This window comes from Haliaeetus albicilla, chromosome 4 (assembly GCF_947461875.1).
Source record: "Haliaeetus albicilla chromosome 4, bHalAlb1.1, whole genome shotgun sequence".
Lineage (NCBI taxonomy): Eukaryota > Metazoa > Chordata > Aves > Accipitriformes > Accipitridae > Haliaeetus > Haliaeetus albicilla.
Genome location: NC_091486.1, coordinates 12,738,492 through 12,757,310, shown reverse-complemented (window position 1 = coordinate 12,757,310; position 18,819 = coordinate 12,738,492). Strand labels below are relative to the sequence as shown.

Genomic DNA, 18,819 nt, shown 5'->3' with positions numbered 1-18,819 from the left:
TTGCATTCAGGTACCAAAAATGTTGAGAAATCACGTCTGGGAAGACAACAGTACAGCCTTCCAGAGGATTTGATCTAGCCAGTGTTAGTGGTGACATTTTATTAACGACTATCAGGAAGAGAATGCATCATTACTTAACCAAAACATGTTTGACATGAAATCAAGCATTTTATATAGTAGCAGATATAAAAAAATTATATCAGCAAGATACCAAGCACTGCTAAATAACGTATTTTGGGCTCCTTTACTTGAAGTTGTGTGGAGGAAGTTCTTTTCTTTGATGTAACTTTATTTTTAACTGAGCAGAAGAACTTCTATTTGTGCAATCAAACTCTGTGTTGGCTCATCCCTTCAATGTATGTCATTTGGATATGAGAACAGCGAGTTTAACAAGTGTTACTCAGATGAGGAATCCAGGATGTCCTCTTAGGTTTTCATACCACTGATTGTGACAGGTGATAATTGCCATTTCTTAGTATTTACTGGAAGCAGTGCTGTGAATTAGCCCTACAAAAAACAGTGAGCATTTCCTTCCAAACACTTCAATCCAATGCTTAGATTTAGGAGGGTTATTTTCTAAAGCATTAAAGCTAATTCTTTCCTCAGTAGCAATGATTGGGATACAGTTTCTTCCCACTACAATGAAGTTATGTTGCACAGCTCGGCCCTGGTGAAGTTTAAAAAATAGCATCTAACTGTTGTAATATGCCTTTTTCCTCAGCAAATCTTGAAAAAAAACTTTGAAAAAAACTCCTTTTGGAAAACTCATGTTTTCTGTAAATTTTGGGGATGTCAGTTTAAAAAATCTATAGTATTTTGGATATCACATGCAAACTAATCACAAGACTGAGGATCAAGAAAGTTCGGTTCTAGACCTCCAAATGAATGTGCCTGGTCTTGGGCTAATTACTTCAGCTATGATTTACTGCTGTTTTGATCCTCAGCTTAAGATACATTAAGGAGGACAAAATATTAGGAAGCATGGAGTAGTAACAGATTTTTTGAAAAAGAGAATATTTATTTATAAACCTTCAAACCATTATTTACTCTTAAAAATCTCAAGCAGCACTTTGATTTTTCCACAGTCTGTTGGGACAAAACCATTCATTTAATAGGCATTGAAGATTTTGCAGGTGGCCTTGGTAATTGAAATAAGCAATTCCCTTTAGCCCTAATTTGAAGTAACTTCTAATTTCAATGGGAGTTGGGTGCCCAAATCCCTATACAGCAGATACTTTCAAAGCTCCCTAGAGAAATGCTCAAGTGGTGAGAATTTTTAGCTTAGTACTTCTGCTGCAGGGTTATGTCAAACTAGAAGACCCTTATATTATCCACTGATTGTTCTGGCATAGCATGGAGTATGCAGTATAATAAATAATGAAAGGTTCCAATTTTCCACTGCCTCTTCTAGTCTTTTATATCTGCACAGAATAAACATAACACTTTATTATTCTAACTCAGTAGCATTTCACATCCACCTAGCAAAGACTCAAGTGACAAAGCCTAAGTCGGTACAGTCAGTGAAGAATGAACCAATTCCAACATTAAAAAAAGAGGTGTCCTTCCTCCATTCTCTCTCAGAATTAATTCAGTCAGATTCAAAGCTGGATCTGTTTCTTATTTTCAGAAACATTATTATTTATTCTATTTATCATTAGAGTTGCATTCTGCAGAGACATAATTATTACTAAATTCTGGTGATAGAATGTTAATTGTAAGCAAAACCAAATACATCTTAATTTTCCTAATTTGCTAACATGGGAGCAATCTTTCTGCACATGAACACTGAGAGCATCCATTAAGAGATATTGTAAAACATTGAATGCTACAAAGCTGCCTTTATAGATGTTTTTCTGAGAATAACTGCTTATTCTAAACCAGAGTCTAGTATGTATTGCATTTCAAAAGAGGTAATGCCCCAAATTTTACTTAGTATTAGATTTCTCTAGCTTACAAAACCAAGCTTCCAGCAATAAAATAACGTTGTCAGAATGAGCTGTCAAATGACCTGGATCAGCAACTATTCTCACAGTGAGACAAATTCTACAGATTAACATACTGACAACATTCATTCTTTCTCACAGAAAGAAATGTATTGATCTGTGCTTTCAGGAACTAAAAGTTAATTACTTTCCTGAAGGTTTCTATTAGGGCAAAAAACAAGGATCACTTGTAATTTATCTGAAGGGAGAAAAGGTTGATATAGCTAGTAACCATGAAATTTGACTTGCACTTTCTTACAGAAAATGGAAAATATGGATTTTTTTTTTTCCCCCTGAGAAGTATTTCTAAAAATTACAGAGGGCATATAGCTTCTGTACCCCATGCAGTATATACTGAATTCACTATTCAAAATTCATAATTTATTTAGTGGGATTATTAGCAATTTTTGTTCTCTATTTCTTCAATACCATTCCTTACACTCTACTTGCCATTAGGACTGTTGGTGAGTTGATGTGGCAACAAAGTCTAAAAGAGACTGAAAATTTATCTCCTTATTAGACTGGCACATCTTAATTCACAGTCATTCTTTATTAACCTTCTTTGCAAGAGAAATCAAGTAAAGATGCACAAATATCTGACTTGTTAAGCTCATTCTTTTTCAGGTAAGGAACTTTAAAATCTCTCATCTGAAAGGGATTTCAGTTTAAATTGAAACTGTAAAGTCTACTGGATCAGTTTTGTATGTTTTGCCCCTGACAAATGTACAAATATAAGACTCATTTTGGGCAGACAAATACCCACAGTCCTTAGAGACTGAGGCTGAGATGTTAAAAACCACCTGTGGAATCTCTGCAGCCAAATCTTTTTAAAATTAAATATGTATTTTTCCAAAGTTTTCCAAAAGCTCTTCCAAAGCCCAGCTTCCCAACATTCTCTCTGGCCACCTTGATGTTTTCAGTGCAACAGGAAAGATTTTTTAAAGGTAATTTGAAAAAAGAGCTTATGAGAAGTTCAAGAACTTTAAACACTCATATAATATGCCATAAAGCAACCTTAAGAAAACCATTCACCATTATTGCAAACTTCTTTCCCCAATCATTTCTGAAGCCAGAGTTACTAGCTTCTGCTTTGCTACCTATATCCAATTTCCACTAAAATCAACAGCAAGACAAGCAGTGATTTCAGCAGGATGTGGATCAGGTCATATATCTGCATATTTAGACTTAGTTCCCAAGTCATACTTTCTCCTGGGAAAGTTTCAATGGATAATACTGCTGGGAGGATCAGAGGAAATGTATGCATTTGTGTGTATAGAAAACACTTTAAAAACGCTATCCTGTGGAGCTTTAAATGGCTTTAAAACTTTCTTTTCTATTGGTGTTCAAGAACAAAATGATTGTTCTCAATTGCTATTATTTACAGCATTTGAAGCTCAGGTGCAGAGGTGGAGCGTATCGGTGTGACCCTTGCCACACCCCCAAATGATTGGCTGGAGGGAAAGTTATAAAGCTCGGCCAGCAACTCAGAAATAGCCGCAGCCCAGGGCATAGCTTTATGTAAGTCAACAATTCCAGAAGCACAATTATTACCTGTGATCATCAATCAGTACAAAACTGCACTGAGTCCTGCTGAAAGCAGCTAAAAATGTTCCATGCGGGAAAATCAGATTATAGTTTATTTCTTTTTTTGAGAGAGAGAGAGACCGCGTGCTAGATAAAATATTTCATGTTTCCATTAGAACCATGCCTTTACATCTTATTTAGGAACTCACATTGTGGACATCTTAGATAGACAACTTTCAGATATATTAAGAGATATTTGTATTCCATGGACACTTAATTTCAAAAGTAGTAGTGGCACTAGGAATTTCTAAACTGACATTATTGTGCTGCCTTTACCATTTAAAGTTTCCTTTTAATAAAATGCATGTATGCAGAGTAGCAAACATGGGCATTTATAGCTGATTTGTTATTTCAGAAAGCATTAAAAGCAAGTAAAGCATTTGAGCTTAAAACAAAGAATGTAAAATTCACCAAACCACTCCTGATGGTGGGGAAAAGGACAGATTATGCTACAGGACATTTCAGTCAAGATACCTTGCCTACCAATGGTAAGACAGTACATTGTCTACAACACAACTTGAAGCAAACTACTAGAGAATTTCTGTGCTCTTTGAGAGGCAGCCAAAAATAAATCTGTGTCATAAGTTTATTGCACCATTATGGAAAACTGAGAATAGAGTGGGCTAGCTCTGAACTCACAGTTTCAGCACTTCTAATCCCCATAAGGCAAAAACTCATTTCACATGACTTGTGTGCAAGGGTTAAAGAAACAGCACAAGCTTCTGATACTATGCCTGCAAACAGAAGGGAATGACCACAGAATCCCAAAGCACTCTTCTGTTTTCACTGAAAAGGAAGTAATCAAAATCACTGTCACTTACTCTCTGTTGGCAGCACAGGGGGAAGTGTGGTCTTAGTCTTCTTGGTCTTCTTCTCAGTAGGCTTTGAGGTCTTTGTGGATGAGGCATCTGCAATCAAAACAAACAGTACAATACAAATCCTATTTAAAAATCAATAATGAAAAAGCTGCCTATTAACATCAGTTTGTTTTGGATCTTTCTGCAAAGTTAAAGGAAACTGCTGTCCTTTTGAGTTGTAAGGAAGATTTTCTGCACAGACTTGCTGGAGAATTTCACATTCTAGAAGAGGAGCAGAGAGGGAGAAGCCCTCTATGAAAGCAGCTGCACTGAGAACCTGAGAAAGCAACTAGACAAGAGGCACCTTCTAAGCTGATGGGTCTATTTTAACTGAATAGAACAAAGTACAACATGCACAAAGCTGCTTTAGCAGTTCATGGAAGAGGGAAACAAAGGCATAGTTGAAGCATCATTTCATCCAAAAGAATGCTTTGCCTTGTCATTCTTCTATTCCATTGTCTATATGATCTATATAGATGAACACATTTTGAAAAGCAGCATTTCCTCTGTATGTTTAAATCTTTCCAAGAAACTGTTACACATTGGTACATTCCTAAATAAAAATGGCAAAGGGGACACCACATATTCTCAAGATTGTACAGCTCAGATCCAGCAACTACTCAGCACTGCAGGCTGCACTGACAGCTGAGTCAATACAAGCTCTCTTCCATGCATATCTTATATGACATAGACACATATAACTAGAAGGTTCAACCTTTCTTCAGCAAGGTTATCCTAGGTCGAGAATGTCATATAATGCAAATCCTAACGAGCTCCACTTGTTAGATTGTTTGATCCTGACATTTATCTTTGGAAGAAAGATCCCAAATCTGGATTATGATTTCAGCAATAGCTGTATCAATTTATAGCTTTCAAATATTCAGCGTTCAGAGGATTTGTGCATGAGATAGCTGTTTGAAATTTAGTTACCAGAGAAAAGATGACATAAATGTTATGGAACCACCTATTTCTGTCACCTACTTCCAGGTGCCAGAGCATGAAAGTTAGTCTCTCTACATTTCCTAAAAAGTTAGCAGCGGAAGACAGAATCTCCTAGCAAACAATTCAGAGCAAAAGGCTGTGCTAGATCCAGTTCAGACACTCAGATTCTACAGATTTGTCCCTGAGCTAATTTGACAACTGAAGTCAAACATTCCTCCAATCTGATTTGAGTCCATGGGGCCAAAAGGAATATAATAATACGGTTAATGAATGGTTACTTGTTGAGTCTGAAAATCAACATCTGGGATACTGCCAGCAGACTGAGTAGAAGGGAGCAATTTTAATTGTTGTTTTAGATCAGAATTCTAATTTTAAAATAACAGTCATCCCCTCTGCCAGTCACAGACATGAGATATCAGATGGCGTCTCTCCTAAATAGCTGGAGTTTGCTGTGGTGCCATTCCTCAAAAACCTCTACTCAGCTGTACAAAGCAGCACGCCAGCAGGGAATGGAAGAGACAGATGAGGCATCCAGTATCAAGGTAAGGAATGTGGTCATTCTGGTGTCCAACATCACGTAGGCAGTGAGCTCCTAACGCCATGGGTGCCGCTACTAGGGTGAGCCAGACAGCTGATGTAACGCCATTCATGTCATCATGCAATGAATATGCCATGAGCTGACAGCCTCCCATTATCAAGACTTTGCAAGCCAAAGCCTACCTCCAGCCTCCTAGAACATCCATTGCCCAGCAGGAACTTGGAAGTGGGAAATATGCTAAGGGAGGTTTCAGGAAGAAAAACAACTACTTGAAGGAGATGAGAAGACAAAGTCAAAGGAAAAAACACACAGGTCACTGAGACATTTAAAAGATGCTAGGGCAGCTCTGGAGAACTACTACTGCTAAGCACTTGATGATCTGATCCTTTAACACTCTGCATCTGTGGTAGTTAAGGTGTTACAGGGTACTAGATTTTGCTTAAAGCCTCTTCTTGATAGTCTTCTTTGAACTTCAGCGCTGGTAAAATTTATTACTTTAAATTACAGAAATATAAACAATAGCTTATCAAACATCTAAGCCAGACTATGTTGTGACCATGGTATCACAGAAGGTGTCATTACAGGAACCAATATAATTAACTGTAATTGTATGTATAATTAATTCCTTTTCCAGCTACATAAAGACTGACTTTTACTGATGGAGTTACAGGATCATATTCTTACCTTGTGGTACCTTTCCTTCCTATATTAGGAAAACAAATAATAGTTTTGTTTTCTAGACCTCCGGCCCCAAATACCACATCTGTAACACAGTTGTGAAGGCTTAGTAGCCAAAATCTACGTTACTGGGCTTGTTGTCTAGTTTTGTGTTCTTTTTAGTCACAATGGAAAGTATCACAGTATTCAAGGATGAGCTCACCAGAAGGTGAGCTGATAAGAAGTACTTTTGGTTACTTAAAGTCCCTTAAGTAACTTAAAGTCCATGGCAGTTTTAAAACTCTGTACTCTCAAGCTCCTGACAAAATATTTGCCCAAGGACAAGACTACTTGGCAAAAGTACAGTGTTGTCATCACGACTGAAGCTGAAAACGGGTACCTCAGTCAGCAAATTGTACATGTTCTAAGACTATGGCTTACAAGGGTGGTTGAGCTGCCAATTTTTTTATTTTTGCTCACTTCCACTAGAAAAACCAAGTGACCAAACATCAGTGAATGCAAAGAATTGAAAAGTTCTAGACTGAGAAATGTGCCATACATAGTCCTGAGGCAGACTGGTACCAAGGCTCACATACTGAATTCTTACGTGCTCTTAAAAAATGCACAGAGCTCAGAGGCAAATCTTCATGGTTTCAACTTACTGCTCTAAAAACCTTGTAGAAATACAGTGGGCAGCAGGACAACATAGATTATTCCACAAAGCAGACAGAGCCCTTGGCTCTGTACTGTCTCTCTGCTCATGCTCATTTATGGTAGATACTGAATTAATTATTGACCAAAAAGAGTGGAAGGGAAGGGAGCAGAGTTCTTTTTTGTGTATGTGGTTCATAAAGGCTGCTATTGGGAAATGAAGGGGGGAAGGAGGAAGTTCTAAGGAAGGGTTTTCCCATAGCCAGCAAAGAACTTACCTTCTACCAGCACTTTGCAAGCACATTCAGCTTTTCCTGCTGCATTCTCAGCTATGCATTTGTACTCGCCCCCATCTTCAGGCATGGTCTTCTCAATGGTAAGTGAACACAGTGTCCCTAATACAAAGGAAGGAGAGATCAAATGGATGTTATATTGCAGTTCATAAAAAACTTAGTGCTATTTAGGAACAGAATGCATCAAATGATCCAATCCTTTACTACAGGTGATCTTCACTGCTAGAAAAAGATGTTTTGTCCTTAAAAATTCAACATCCAAATTGGAACCTTATTAATGCTAAATAAAATAAAAACACATTGATAGGTAAATTGAATCTTACTGCTGTTCCCTAGGATACTCAAAACTGTCCCTACAGCCCTAAAGTTGTTAATGGATGAGGGTAGAGAAGACACAGAGCAGAATCTCTGCTGCTGTTCTTTGTCTTATAGCAGGGATAAGGAGTCCTCACTCAGATGATCTTTTCCCAAAAGTGCTAGTAGTGTAGGACTGTAAATGAGAGGGCTTCTGTCAAGCGGCCATCTGCAGTATTTTGATTCAGCCTTATCTGTATCACTCCTATGAGCATCCACGTGTGAAAGTAGAACTTTAGCTTAGTGCACAAGTTTAAAAATGGCACTGAGACAATTTTTCTTTTTGCTTGAATTACTTAAAGAACGAGTGTCTGGTACTGTAAAACACCCATTAGAAAGTCCAATATATCAGTGGCAATCAAATTTGTCACTGCAGCAAATCCATTTATTTTCAAACAAATAAAGCAAAATTTTACTTCATTGGATTTGCAGAAACAGGATGAGACATAAGCTCTGTAGTTACCAAGGGAAACTTGGTATGACCCAAGGGAAATACATTTCCTCTTAAAATGTAAAACTCTGTGAACCAAAACAGAAGTTGTTCCCAGTAGTTGGGGTATGAGGAAGGAGAATTGTTGTTTACCCCGTCCCTTATGTTCACCTGCATTGCTTGGAACAACAAAGTACTTTGCTCCCCAGGGAGAACCCCAATTAAAACACTCCAGACTTTCCCCTTCCAAATATCCCTCATTAAGTGAGGGTGAAGTGTGGGCTTGCTTTCTCCTCCCTCACTGGAAAGCCTGGCCTGTCCCCTAAACACAGCCCAAGACATTGTGCACTTCCACCTATTGCTGTTAGCTTATCCAGAATGCCTCCAGCCTCCACTTATTTCAGCCACACTAATACCTTCCCCCCTTTCTCCACTTACCTTTCTCACAGTCTCTCCCAATTAACAGCAAGATTAGATAGATGATCTTGTTTAGACATTTCCCCTGTGTCCTGAGACGTAAGGAAATTTCCCAGCACCTCTTGCTATTTGCCACCTTTGTCTCTATGTTAACTGGAGGCTGCTTTCTGCCTTCTACAGTGCCTGATCCCAGGCTCCCCATCAAATATATCCTTTGTGATGTGGGAGATGGCACAGGTGCAGGCGACACACTGGTCCTCGAAAACGACCTCGAAAGGTCCTTGAAAAGAACATTCCTCTATCAGAAGAACTTTGGGAGTTTACTGGCTCTCCCTGGAGACTAGACCTCAGTTCTGACATGGCACTTATGATTTTGGTGTTCAGATTTTCCCTCATTGTAAAACTAGATGTTATTATTCAAGACAAATCTTATAAAAAACATTCAAATGGTTCCCAACAAATTTGGTTTGCCAGACACATGCAAGGGTTAGAAGAAAATGAATTTTTCCCTCCTCCTCATCCTCTACAAAACCAAGAAGCTCTAAATAATGACTATTTTCCCCCTGAGAAAGGATGCAAAAACTATCTCAGAAGAGGACCACTGACCCCTGACTTGCATGTGCTGTGCTCAGCCAGCCACAGGGTGAAAAGAAAAGCCACGTGCCTTCCCTCAGGCAACTTTTCTCCATGAGTCAGGCTGAGCCAAAAATGTCACGAGCTGCAGTTCCATTCCAAATGGAGGAGGGACACTAGAGAAGTATTCTTGCAGGCATCTAGCAAATATAAATTCACATGTCTCTACTGTTTAAAGAGACAATTGGAGAGCAAGCCAAAGATAACTTCCAGTCTAAGAATTTGTATAAATCTATGTAACATGATGAGAAAAGATCACACATTAGAACCTAAAAATACTGTTGCAAAAGAACATAAACTGCAGAACAAAGACACATACATATGGAGGAGATCTCTGGCCACCTTACTGCAGGGAAGGAGTCTGGCTTGTAAGGATAACTGGATCATTAAGGGACTGGAACAAAGCAGCATTTACTTAGTTTCTGCTGGAGTTTTCTACCTGCTCAAAAGCCCTTCCTCAGCTCATTAAAGACTAATGTGACATACAGTCATTCCTCACCACTCATACTGTTGCAGTGTTGTCCATACAGCATACTGCAGCAATGTAAGTTAACACCTTATGAGAAACACTTCCTTATGCAGCATATACAAACAGAACACCCCACCCTAACAATAAGTCATTCCCCACAGTTATACTAAAATCTAGCAGCAAATCCTAGGGTTTTCTCATGATGATCCTTGACTTGCCATGTATATTCAGTGCTCTGAATGTTTGTTTTTAGAATCCAGCAGAGTTCTCATGAAATAATGTCAATCTTACTCCTTCCAAAAGAATATTTATATGTGTTGAATTTTAATGAAGTTATTTTGTGAGAAGGAGGATGAAGGAAATATGTTTTTTCAAGGGCTACATCCTTTTTCTCCTGACTTCCACCCCCTTGCAGCAATAATCTGTATCCTATTTCCCTCCACTTCTTCATACTCCCCAGCAGCTACACTGGAATAGCACATACAAAGTACATGGGGATTGCTGGCCTTGTTGCTACCACCAGATGCAATTGTGGTATTCTGCCCTCAGTGGAGGAGTGAAGGGGAAATGAGATAATTTGGGTCATGCTCCTTTATTTAGCCACTAGTTTCCATGAAACTGTGGAGTACTAGGACTTCGCATGAAATTGGCCAATGGTTCAAAAAAGTATTAGCCAGGCTGGGTCAGGAGTATAAGGGGAGGCTGAGAAAGCACATGGCTGTAGAAACCTCATTTTCTTACAAAACCAGGAGAAAACCCCTCCAAACAGGCAAAACTTGATGAGATTTCATAAGGACAGGAAACTCCCCAATAGGCTTATGTTCTGTGATCTAGAGCTACAGTCAATTCCCGGGGCTAGAAGGCCAAATGTCTTTCAACGAAGTATTTGGTATTTCCTCTGCAAAACCCCTTCATGACCTGAAAAAAGCTTATTTTCTCATAACTGCAAGAAAGCCCAGACTGGTTACTCCAGTTGGGTATTCTGAATCCTGGTACCTGCCTAATCCCAGTCAACTAAAAGAATTTGCTATCCATTTTCTCCCCCCATCCCTCTACTTTTTTTTAGGAACCAGCCCATGGACAGTCTTCAAAACACTGTCATAAAGTGCACACTGGAGTAAGCATGAATACTGGGATCTTCCACTTAGACATTGGAACTGGTGCAGCTCTAGAAAAGACCTTAACAGCCACAGAAGCTGACAGTTTACTGGAGGCTCTGGTTTAGATACACAAAGCCTTTCCCTTGCATTTTGAGCTATTAAAGGATTTTCTGACTTACTCAAAAATAGTGCAAGCCAGTTTAAAATATCTCTAGGTTTCTGCATTCTTTCCATGAAACTCCACAGAAAATCAATGTCAGATATAAAAAAAATACACAAACCAACAAAAAAAAGCTCCTGAGTCTAATTCCCCACACTGGCATCTAGCTGGCCAACCTCCTGACTCCTATCCATGATGCAGACTGAAGTTTATGTCTTTCTCATTTGTATCCCATGGGATAAAGAAGTACTATGGAGTATTTAGGCAATATCAATAAATACTAGGCCATGAGAAATTGTGTCTGGGAGCCATAACAAATTTGTTAAGGAACTCATTGGCCCATAGTGTTAATTTTCTAATAAATCACAAATTGTCTGGGAAAGCACAAATATGTGCTAGTGTCATAGTCATGTTTAAAAATGGCAAGTGGGTTCACCTGGAAAATATTGACTACAGTTACAATGACAACAGGCAAAGTAGTTAAAAAACTCACATGAGTTTCAGAGAAGAAAAAAATGCAAAATTTAATTATTACTAATTGATAGAGTTTTAAGAAAAACAATGTAAGAAACCTACTTTCATTATTCATGAGATTACACATTTAACTGGCAAATGTATCTGTGTAAAGGTAATTTTTTTAGTCTTTACTGAAATATTTGTGTTATCTCACATTATTCTACTGGTAATTAATGCTATATTACTATATTAATGACATTCATTTAGGAAGAGTTAAAGCTGCCAAAATAAAGATCTCATGAAAAAGCTGACAATAGGAAATCATCACTTGGTATGTTTCTGGTGGATTTTCTCTGTGATCAGATTAGGAACAAATTTATTCAGTATTTTAATCTGTGATGTAGAAGTAGTCGTAAATTAATGTTGATAAACTTACAGGTGATAGAAAGAATGTTGGAAAAGACAGAAAGAGAGAGAAAACAGGGCAGTCCTCATAAACAATCTCATTTACTTGTTAAGCTGAGTCTTACCTCACTCAAAGAAAATGGGGCTTAAGATAGTGAAATGACAAGCATCCATGGACAGCAAGGGATGCTCTATTTTCAGAAGGTTTAAAGGTTTAATATAGAAGTAACAAACATGAGCTCCACTGTTGTGAGGTAGAAAGAGGACCAATGACCTCCAGTAAGCACAGCAATAGGAAGGTGACCTCCATCTCCCTGATGCTGATACCGACATACGGTTCTGCTGCCTATTTTCTAAATAGGATAATAAACCAAAAAATAGCAACCGAAGAGGAGGTACTAAAAAGAAAACCAAACCAAAACAACCCCAAGCCTCCAAGGGCTGGATAAAATGCATTATGGAGAGAAAGTTAGTAATGGCTTGACTTGTCAAGTTTCGAAAAAAAGAGAGAGAGAGAGGTATCTTGATTACAGTCAAAGCTCCTCTGTCAAGTACAAATGGGCTCTTTAGCTTAGCAGAGAAAGGAAACAAGTGTATGGAAGAAAAAACCAGATAAATTCAAATTAGAAATAAAACATTGCCTTGTTTCTTGATTTAAAAACAAAACACTTATAAGAAAAGTTAGACATTGCAATAAACTACCAGTGATTATAGCAAAGGTCTCTCTTTCGCTATATTTAAACCTACACTACATGCATTTCTGGAAGAAGGACGATTCAGACAAAAATGGCAGTACAGAGGGAAATTTTATGGCATGTGACAAACATGGAGTTGTGTCAGAACTGATGCTCAGATGATCTCCCTAGCCTTAAACTTTCTGAAGAAGCTATTTTTAAGCTGCAGAATCCATCTGCTTTCAGCAGTACACAGAATTGTGTTCATTACACACCAAACTCTTGCTCGAAGTTAATTGAAAAAGAAATTTAAAAAGTCATGGCAAATCCTAGTTAGACTGACAGGCACAGACTTGCACAGCTGACAGGAAGATTTAGGAGTTACGTTAAGTCACAAGAAAGTTGTTAAGGCATTATTGCTAACAAGATTACCAATTCTTTATGTTGCCAAGAAACCTAGGAAGAAAAAAAGCTGTCTTACAAAAAGCAATACAAACTCTGGGCATTTTCTAAGCTACACCATCACTGCTACCTGAGGCTGTATTAAGTAGTTCCTCTTCAATCTATGTAGTCACATGGTACTAAATCTAGCCAAAAAAAGCACAGCAAGCTGTTTTAAAAAATGGCAAGTTTGCCAGTTTTGACTTATATTCACTGTGCATCTCAAGTCTCCAGTCTAGTAAGGATGCCAGCTTCCAAATCCCTTTCAGTGTCGTCTTCTAGAACAACTTTTGTAACCATGCAAAAATTTTCTATCTGGATTTTCTATCCAAGAGTGAGTCACATAGCAGGACACTAGCACAGGGCAGTGCTGTGCCAAGTACTATACAAATGTAAAACAAAATGGCTCCTGCTCTAAAGTGTTCACCGTGTGAGGAAGCTTGTTCTACTCAGTCCTTATATGTCTAACTCCACTGTAATGCCTGCTAGAGCCTTCTTAAATACTTTTTTCCAAACAAAAAGCTTCCCATAATTTCAAACGAAGAACTCTCTTATATTAAAATCAACTGCCTCTTAACCATACACCATCTAACCTGCCCGTATAAATGCATAATGCTCTAATTTATGACTAAGCTCTCTTGTTTGTTTGTTACAGTTACCATTTATTTTGAGATTTCACAGGCAAAAACCCCATTAATATTTATCCCAGGAATGTAACAAGTATTTAAAAGAAGAAAAATATAAAGTCAAACCATTAATAAACTCCTACCAGGTCAGACATGTTTGTAAAAGAAAAATGGTGTAAGAGCTCACTTTATCATAAAAATGATACTTTAAGCAACAAATCGCACATGCCAATCAACTGACAGAATACTATTTGGGGAATTATTAAAAGAAATGGAGAAACAAGTATTGGTGTTCATGATTCCAAAGGGAAACAAAGCAGTAATAGTTGACATGTAAAATGGAAGGAATGAGATTGATCTTAGATATGTTGTGATTGTGACATTCAGTATAATGCTGCCCAGATTCTGATTTCTAATTGCTAACGTAAACCTAACTATGGAATAATAGAATATGTTGCAAGCCCTAGATTAAGTATTAGAATACAGCACATATACAGCATAAATATTCCTGAAGATGAAGGTCTTTTTTGGAGCAGGATTTATTTTTCCTTTGCCAAAGACCTTACCAATCAGTGATTATTCTGATCCTGGTGTTTGAACTCAGGCTTCTCCGATGGTACAGAAGTGGGCCTAACGTCCCCCCTTCTCTTGCATGCTAATGGCTAAACTGCCTTGGACGGGCAATGTAGTGTTAGCCTCTTCAAACACAGAGGAGATGTGTGAATAGAGTTGTTTCTAACAGGTAAAGGGTGTTACTATCAGCTGGGACAAATATGCCAAGGAAAGTTACTTTCAGTGAGTGACTACACAAAGAGACTAGTTAGTTTGTCTATCCTGTGAACTTGTTACACACAAGTATACTTTCAAGTCTGCCCTTCCTGGGCAAATATGCCACCTGTTTTCTCAGGCAGGCATGGTCCTGAAACCAGATCTTAGGTATTTACCTTCACAACATGTTTAGCACCAGGAGATCAGCAAACTGCTATCTCTTTTTGCTTTCTGGTAATGACAGAGAGGGTTAATTTAATTTCCAAATGACAAATACATGGCATTCTGCAGGTTCATGTGTTACTTACTTATTGAACAGCTTGTGGGCCAGTGGCCCATACTAACTAAGATGGACTTGTATGATAAGAAGCAGATAGACATGTCTCATTCTAGATAGAGGATTTTCCAGTGTCCAACTCACTAAGAACAAGTAAGTTATTCTTCTGTGAGATACCTCCAGAAAATTTTTGATAGGTGAGAACCAGTGGTCACCACAAAACATCACGGCAGCACAAAACCAGTTGGTGAAATAGGTAAGAATAGACCAAGTCTATCCACTTTCATAGTGGATTTTGTTGCTGAACACAAGAGGAGCAAGGTCATGCTGCAGAAATAAAAAATGGCTTTGCAAGATCTAAGCCCATTAATGTGAGCTAGGTCCATTTGCTCTGAATTCTGCTCCTTCTCCACAGACTCAACCTTCTTTCAGCTGAGGATGACTCTAGGGGATTATCTCCAGAGCCCATTAAATGCTGCTCCAAGGTTGGCCAAAGGCACTGCTGCTGAAGGACATGACACCTGTGGGTGTGATGAAGCTACCTTTTCAGTGTTTGGGGCAAAAGGTGGAATCTAGAATTTTAGCATCAGGCTGCTGAGTACTGCATCCAGTTTTATTGTTGTGCTCTCCGTTTAAAGCTGCTCCAAACACATTCTGTGATGCTATTCCATATAGTTTCTCTATTGTACTGATACTCATCCTGAAGTTGTTATTTCTCAATTCTAGTCTGTAGCTCTAATTATTCCTTCTCCTCCCTTGGTTCCTTCAACTATTTATGGGTTCCTAACTAGGGGAAAAGAGAAAAATCAATCTCTAAGAAAACTGAAACTTACTTAAAGTAAGTATCATGCATACCTAGTTAATTACTTAACAGTTGGCATGAAAGCATCTCACAGTAGGGGAGCAGCAACACATTCTTCTCCAAGTGCCAAAGCTAGCAGGTACTGTCAGGAAAAAACCTAAATTGACCATCATGCAATGCATCTCTTCAGTGTAACAGAGGGTATGTAATAGGGTTTAAAAAAAAAAGTAGTTCTAATCCTCATTCCATTTCTTTCCATTAAAGGAGAAAACTGTAGCATTTACTTCCCTGTGTAATATTTCTTTCTAAGATCCTCTGCAAATACATGCAAAAGAAAGCAAGACTTTGAAGTACCGATAATACTGACTACCTAAGCATGATACTAGTGTAATAATGCAGGTACAACGCAAACATAAGGACAGTTTCTTCACTCCCTGCAAGAAGCTGTCCTGAAACAGAGGATTCCTTATCCAATGGTGACCTTTGCTCCTTACCTCAGTGGAAAGCACTGCTAAAGTGTGACATTCTGACAAAATGCCAGCTCTGGGGTGTTATGACCAACAGTGTCGCCTAGCCCAGACAAACTGGATGGGATAAGTCACATGCCCTGCTCAGGCAGGTGGTAGAGCATTTTTGTACATGCGGATCACTTCACTGTAAACACAACTACACTGGATTTTCAGCTCCACAGTACCATTTATAAAGTGAACAGGAGTTGGGGGATTGTAACAGTCAATTACTCAGTTTATTTCAGTCAAGAAAACAGCTTTCTCCAGCACCACAACACTAAAGCTTTGGGACTTTAGGAGGCTCCACCATAGCTCAGAAGCTTTGATACAGAGGTCCTGTTTATCTGATGTACTTTGATAGGAGACATGAAACTTTGGGATGCATAATTTCTTTTCACTCTGAGCAACTCCAAGAAAACCCTTGAAATACTGCTTCCAGTGTAAGGCTGATTAAATTGCAGTCTCCCACCTTCCTGATCCCATCAGTCCTTTTTACAAGGATGGCATTACCACCAGTCAACTTTTTCTCATGTACGTGACAGTTAACCCTATTCTATACAGTCCCTTCTGGTGAAAATCATCATGTGCTCATAAATTTTTTATGCTACTTCAGACACATGCTAGACATAATGCACCTGCAACCATTTCCCTCTCTCCATCTACTTACTTTGGTATCCCCTTAATGTAGTACTTGGGTACCTTCCCCCCACCCCCCAGCCCCCATCTGAAGGCAACCTTGTTTCTGACTGCATCTATTTGAAATGAATCCTCCCGTTTCAGTGCTTGGAACATGGCACAAAGATTGACCGGTTGTGGTGAACCATTGTGCGTATTCATTTAGTTCTCATTTAATAATACTGAAAATAGTCTGGATTAAATGAAGAAAGATTCACAATTAAGACTGCAGACCCCTGTGTCAAGTTATAATTCTTCTTGTGAACATGAACTTTTTTACTACAACATGCAGGAGAGTGTCATTCTCTATATAATTCCCTTAGTGTTTTATGAAACAAATAAGAAGTAAAGAAGTTTTTTTTGTATTATCAATTATCCTCCCTATTTTTGTCCCAAGGAAAATATATTTTGTCTAGATACAATATTAACATTCATAAAAAAAAACAGTCTAGTAGGGTTTGATTATCCAGAATGTGGAATATAAAGAAATGACTCAATCTGACAACAGTAAGTGTTCTCTCTGAGGACTTTTACCAAACTCTGTACTGTTTTGAAATTAGTTAAAAATTGTCAGGCCAGTGGGGTTCAAATATTTCAGTGTCTGTAAAGGCAACAGAAGCATCTGTGGTGGGGCATTAAATACACTTGAAATCAATTCTCAACTCTGATCTTAACTATGTAACTTGAAGATTTAGTAATTTCTTTCTATAACACAACCCCTCTTTGCTTCTGTGTTTCTTATTGCAATAAGAAGCCTGAAATATTAAACATACAGAAGAATTAAATCAGAATTTGTAAACCAGCAGTAATATTATTCTGTTTTCAATGTTCTAATCCTTAAAGTTCAGCTTAAATAAATGTCATGTACCAGCTCCTTAAACAGCGTTAGCAATGTAAACAGCATTTAAAAATGCAAGAAGTCCAACTTTATAAAAATTACATCTGCAAGCTGTTAAAGGAGAATCTGCAAGAAATGTCAAACAATACTGTTCCTTGTGTACTCCACTGAAATAACAAGAAAGTTGCATCTGGAAACAGTTACTGGCACAGGACTTAAATAAAGTATTCCGTTACCTTTAATGAACTAAATATTATTAATCAAGAGCCGGATATAACAGTGTGCCATCCCGCTGGCTTGTAATTCAATTAATTTACCTTCTTGGGAGATGACAATGGACTTTGATGATTTGATGGTTTTGCTGTCTAGAGTCCAGGTGACAGCTGCAGGGGGATCAGAGGAAATCCGACATTGTAAGACCAATTTTTCACCATCTACTACTTGAGCATCCTGAAGCTTCTCTGTAAAGGAGGGTGCTGTTCCTTTGCTTGCTGGCGGTTTGCTTGCTGCTACTTTGTTTTCAGCTTTTTTCACAATTATTCCGCCATCCACCACTGCGCACCCATGTTCACAGTTTCTGTCATTCTTCTCTTCTTTTTTCACTGCTGGTTTGGCAACAGGGGCTTGAGAATTGGGGGTCGCATTCTGAGCTTCAGAATTGGTGCGGGCATTTGGTGCTGGGGTACTAGCGCTGCCATTCTCTGCAGGTGGCTTTTTCTTTGAGCCCAGCACAGATCTGAAATCTGTAATGGCTGGCTTAGGAGGTGGCACCTTCTCTGGCAACGGGGTTTTTGGGGTGCCTTTCTTGGCCAGCACAGAGCGGAAGTCCACCTGCTGAGGAGCATGAACTTTCCTTTCCTCCTCTGACAAGGTCTTGGGTTTGACCTGCCGCTGCAGGTTTGCGCGGAAGTCCATTTGCTCGGCTGGGATTTCTTTCAGTTCCTCCTCAGAAAAACTTTTGGTGCTGACTTTCTTGCCTAAAATGTCACGGAAATCAAGTTGCTCAGCTTCCTGCTGCCTCAAGCTCTCCTCTGTGTGTTCCCGAGTTTCCACTCGCCTCTTCAGCACGCCTCGGACGTCTTCCTGCTCTTCCTCAGCTGCTCTGGTTTCACTGCTGTTCTTTCTAAAGCCACTTGTTCTACCAAATGTTAGTTTACCATGGTCTCCACCATCTCTTCGCTCTCCAGAGCTGGCTGTTTCCCTCCCACTATGATCCGAAAAAGAAAAGAAAGAGAGAGCCAGGAAAGGGGCTGGTTTAAAAATGTCAGGGAACAATCTCAA

The 18,819-nt window shown here is 38.8% G+C and overlaps 1 protein-coding gene across 11 annotated transcripts in view; it reads right to left on the bottom strand.

The window, feature by feature from the left end:
* The window catches only part of MYLK (myosin light chain kinase), a 221,661-nt gene that overhangs the window by 56,142 nt on the left and 146,700 nt on the right, over positions 1–18,819 (bottom strand). For all 11 annotated transcript variants that reach the window (XM_069780952.1, XM_069780949.1, XM_069780950.1 and 8 more), the window contains 3 exons: positions 17,856–18,745; positions 7,490–7,606; positions 4,388–4,474 (listed from right to left, as the gene is read on the bottom strand). In XM_069780952.1, coding sequence (XP_069637053.1) covers positions 4,388–4,474; positions 7,490–7,606; positions 17,856–18,745 — 1,094 coding nt within the window. The remainder of the gene's footprint in view (positions 1–4,387; positions 4,475–7,489; positions 7,607–17,855; positions 18,746–18,819) is intronic.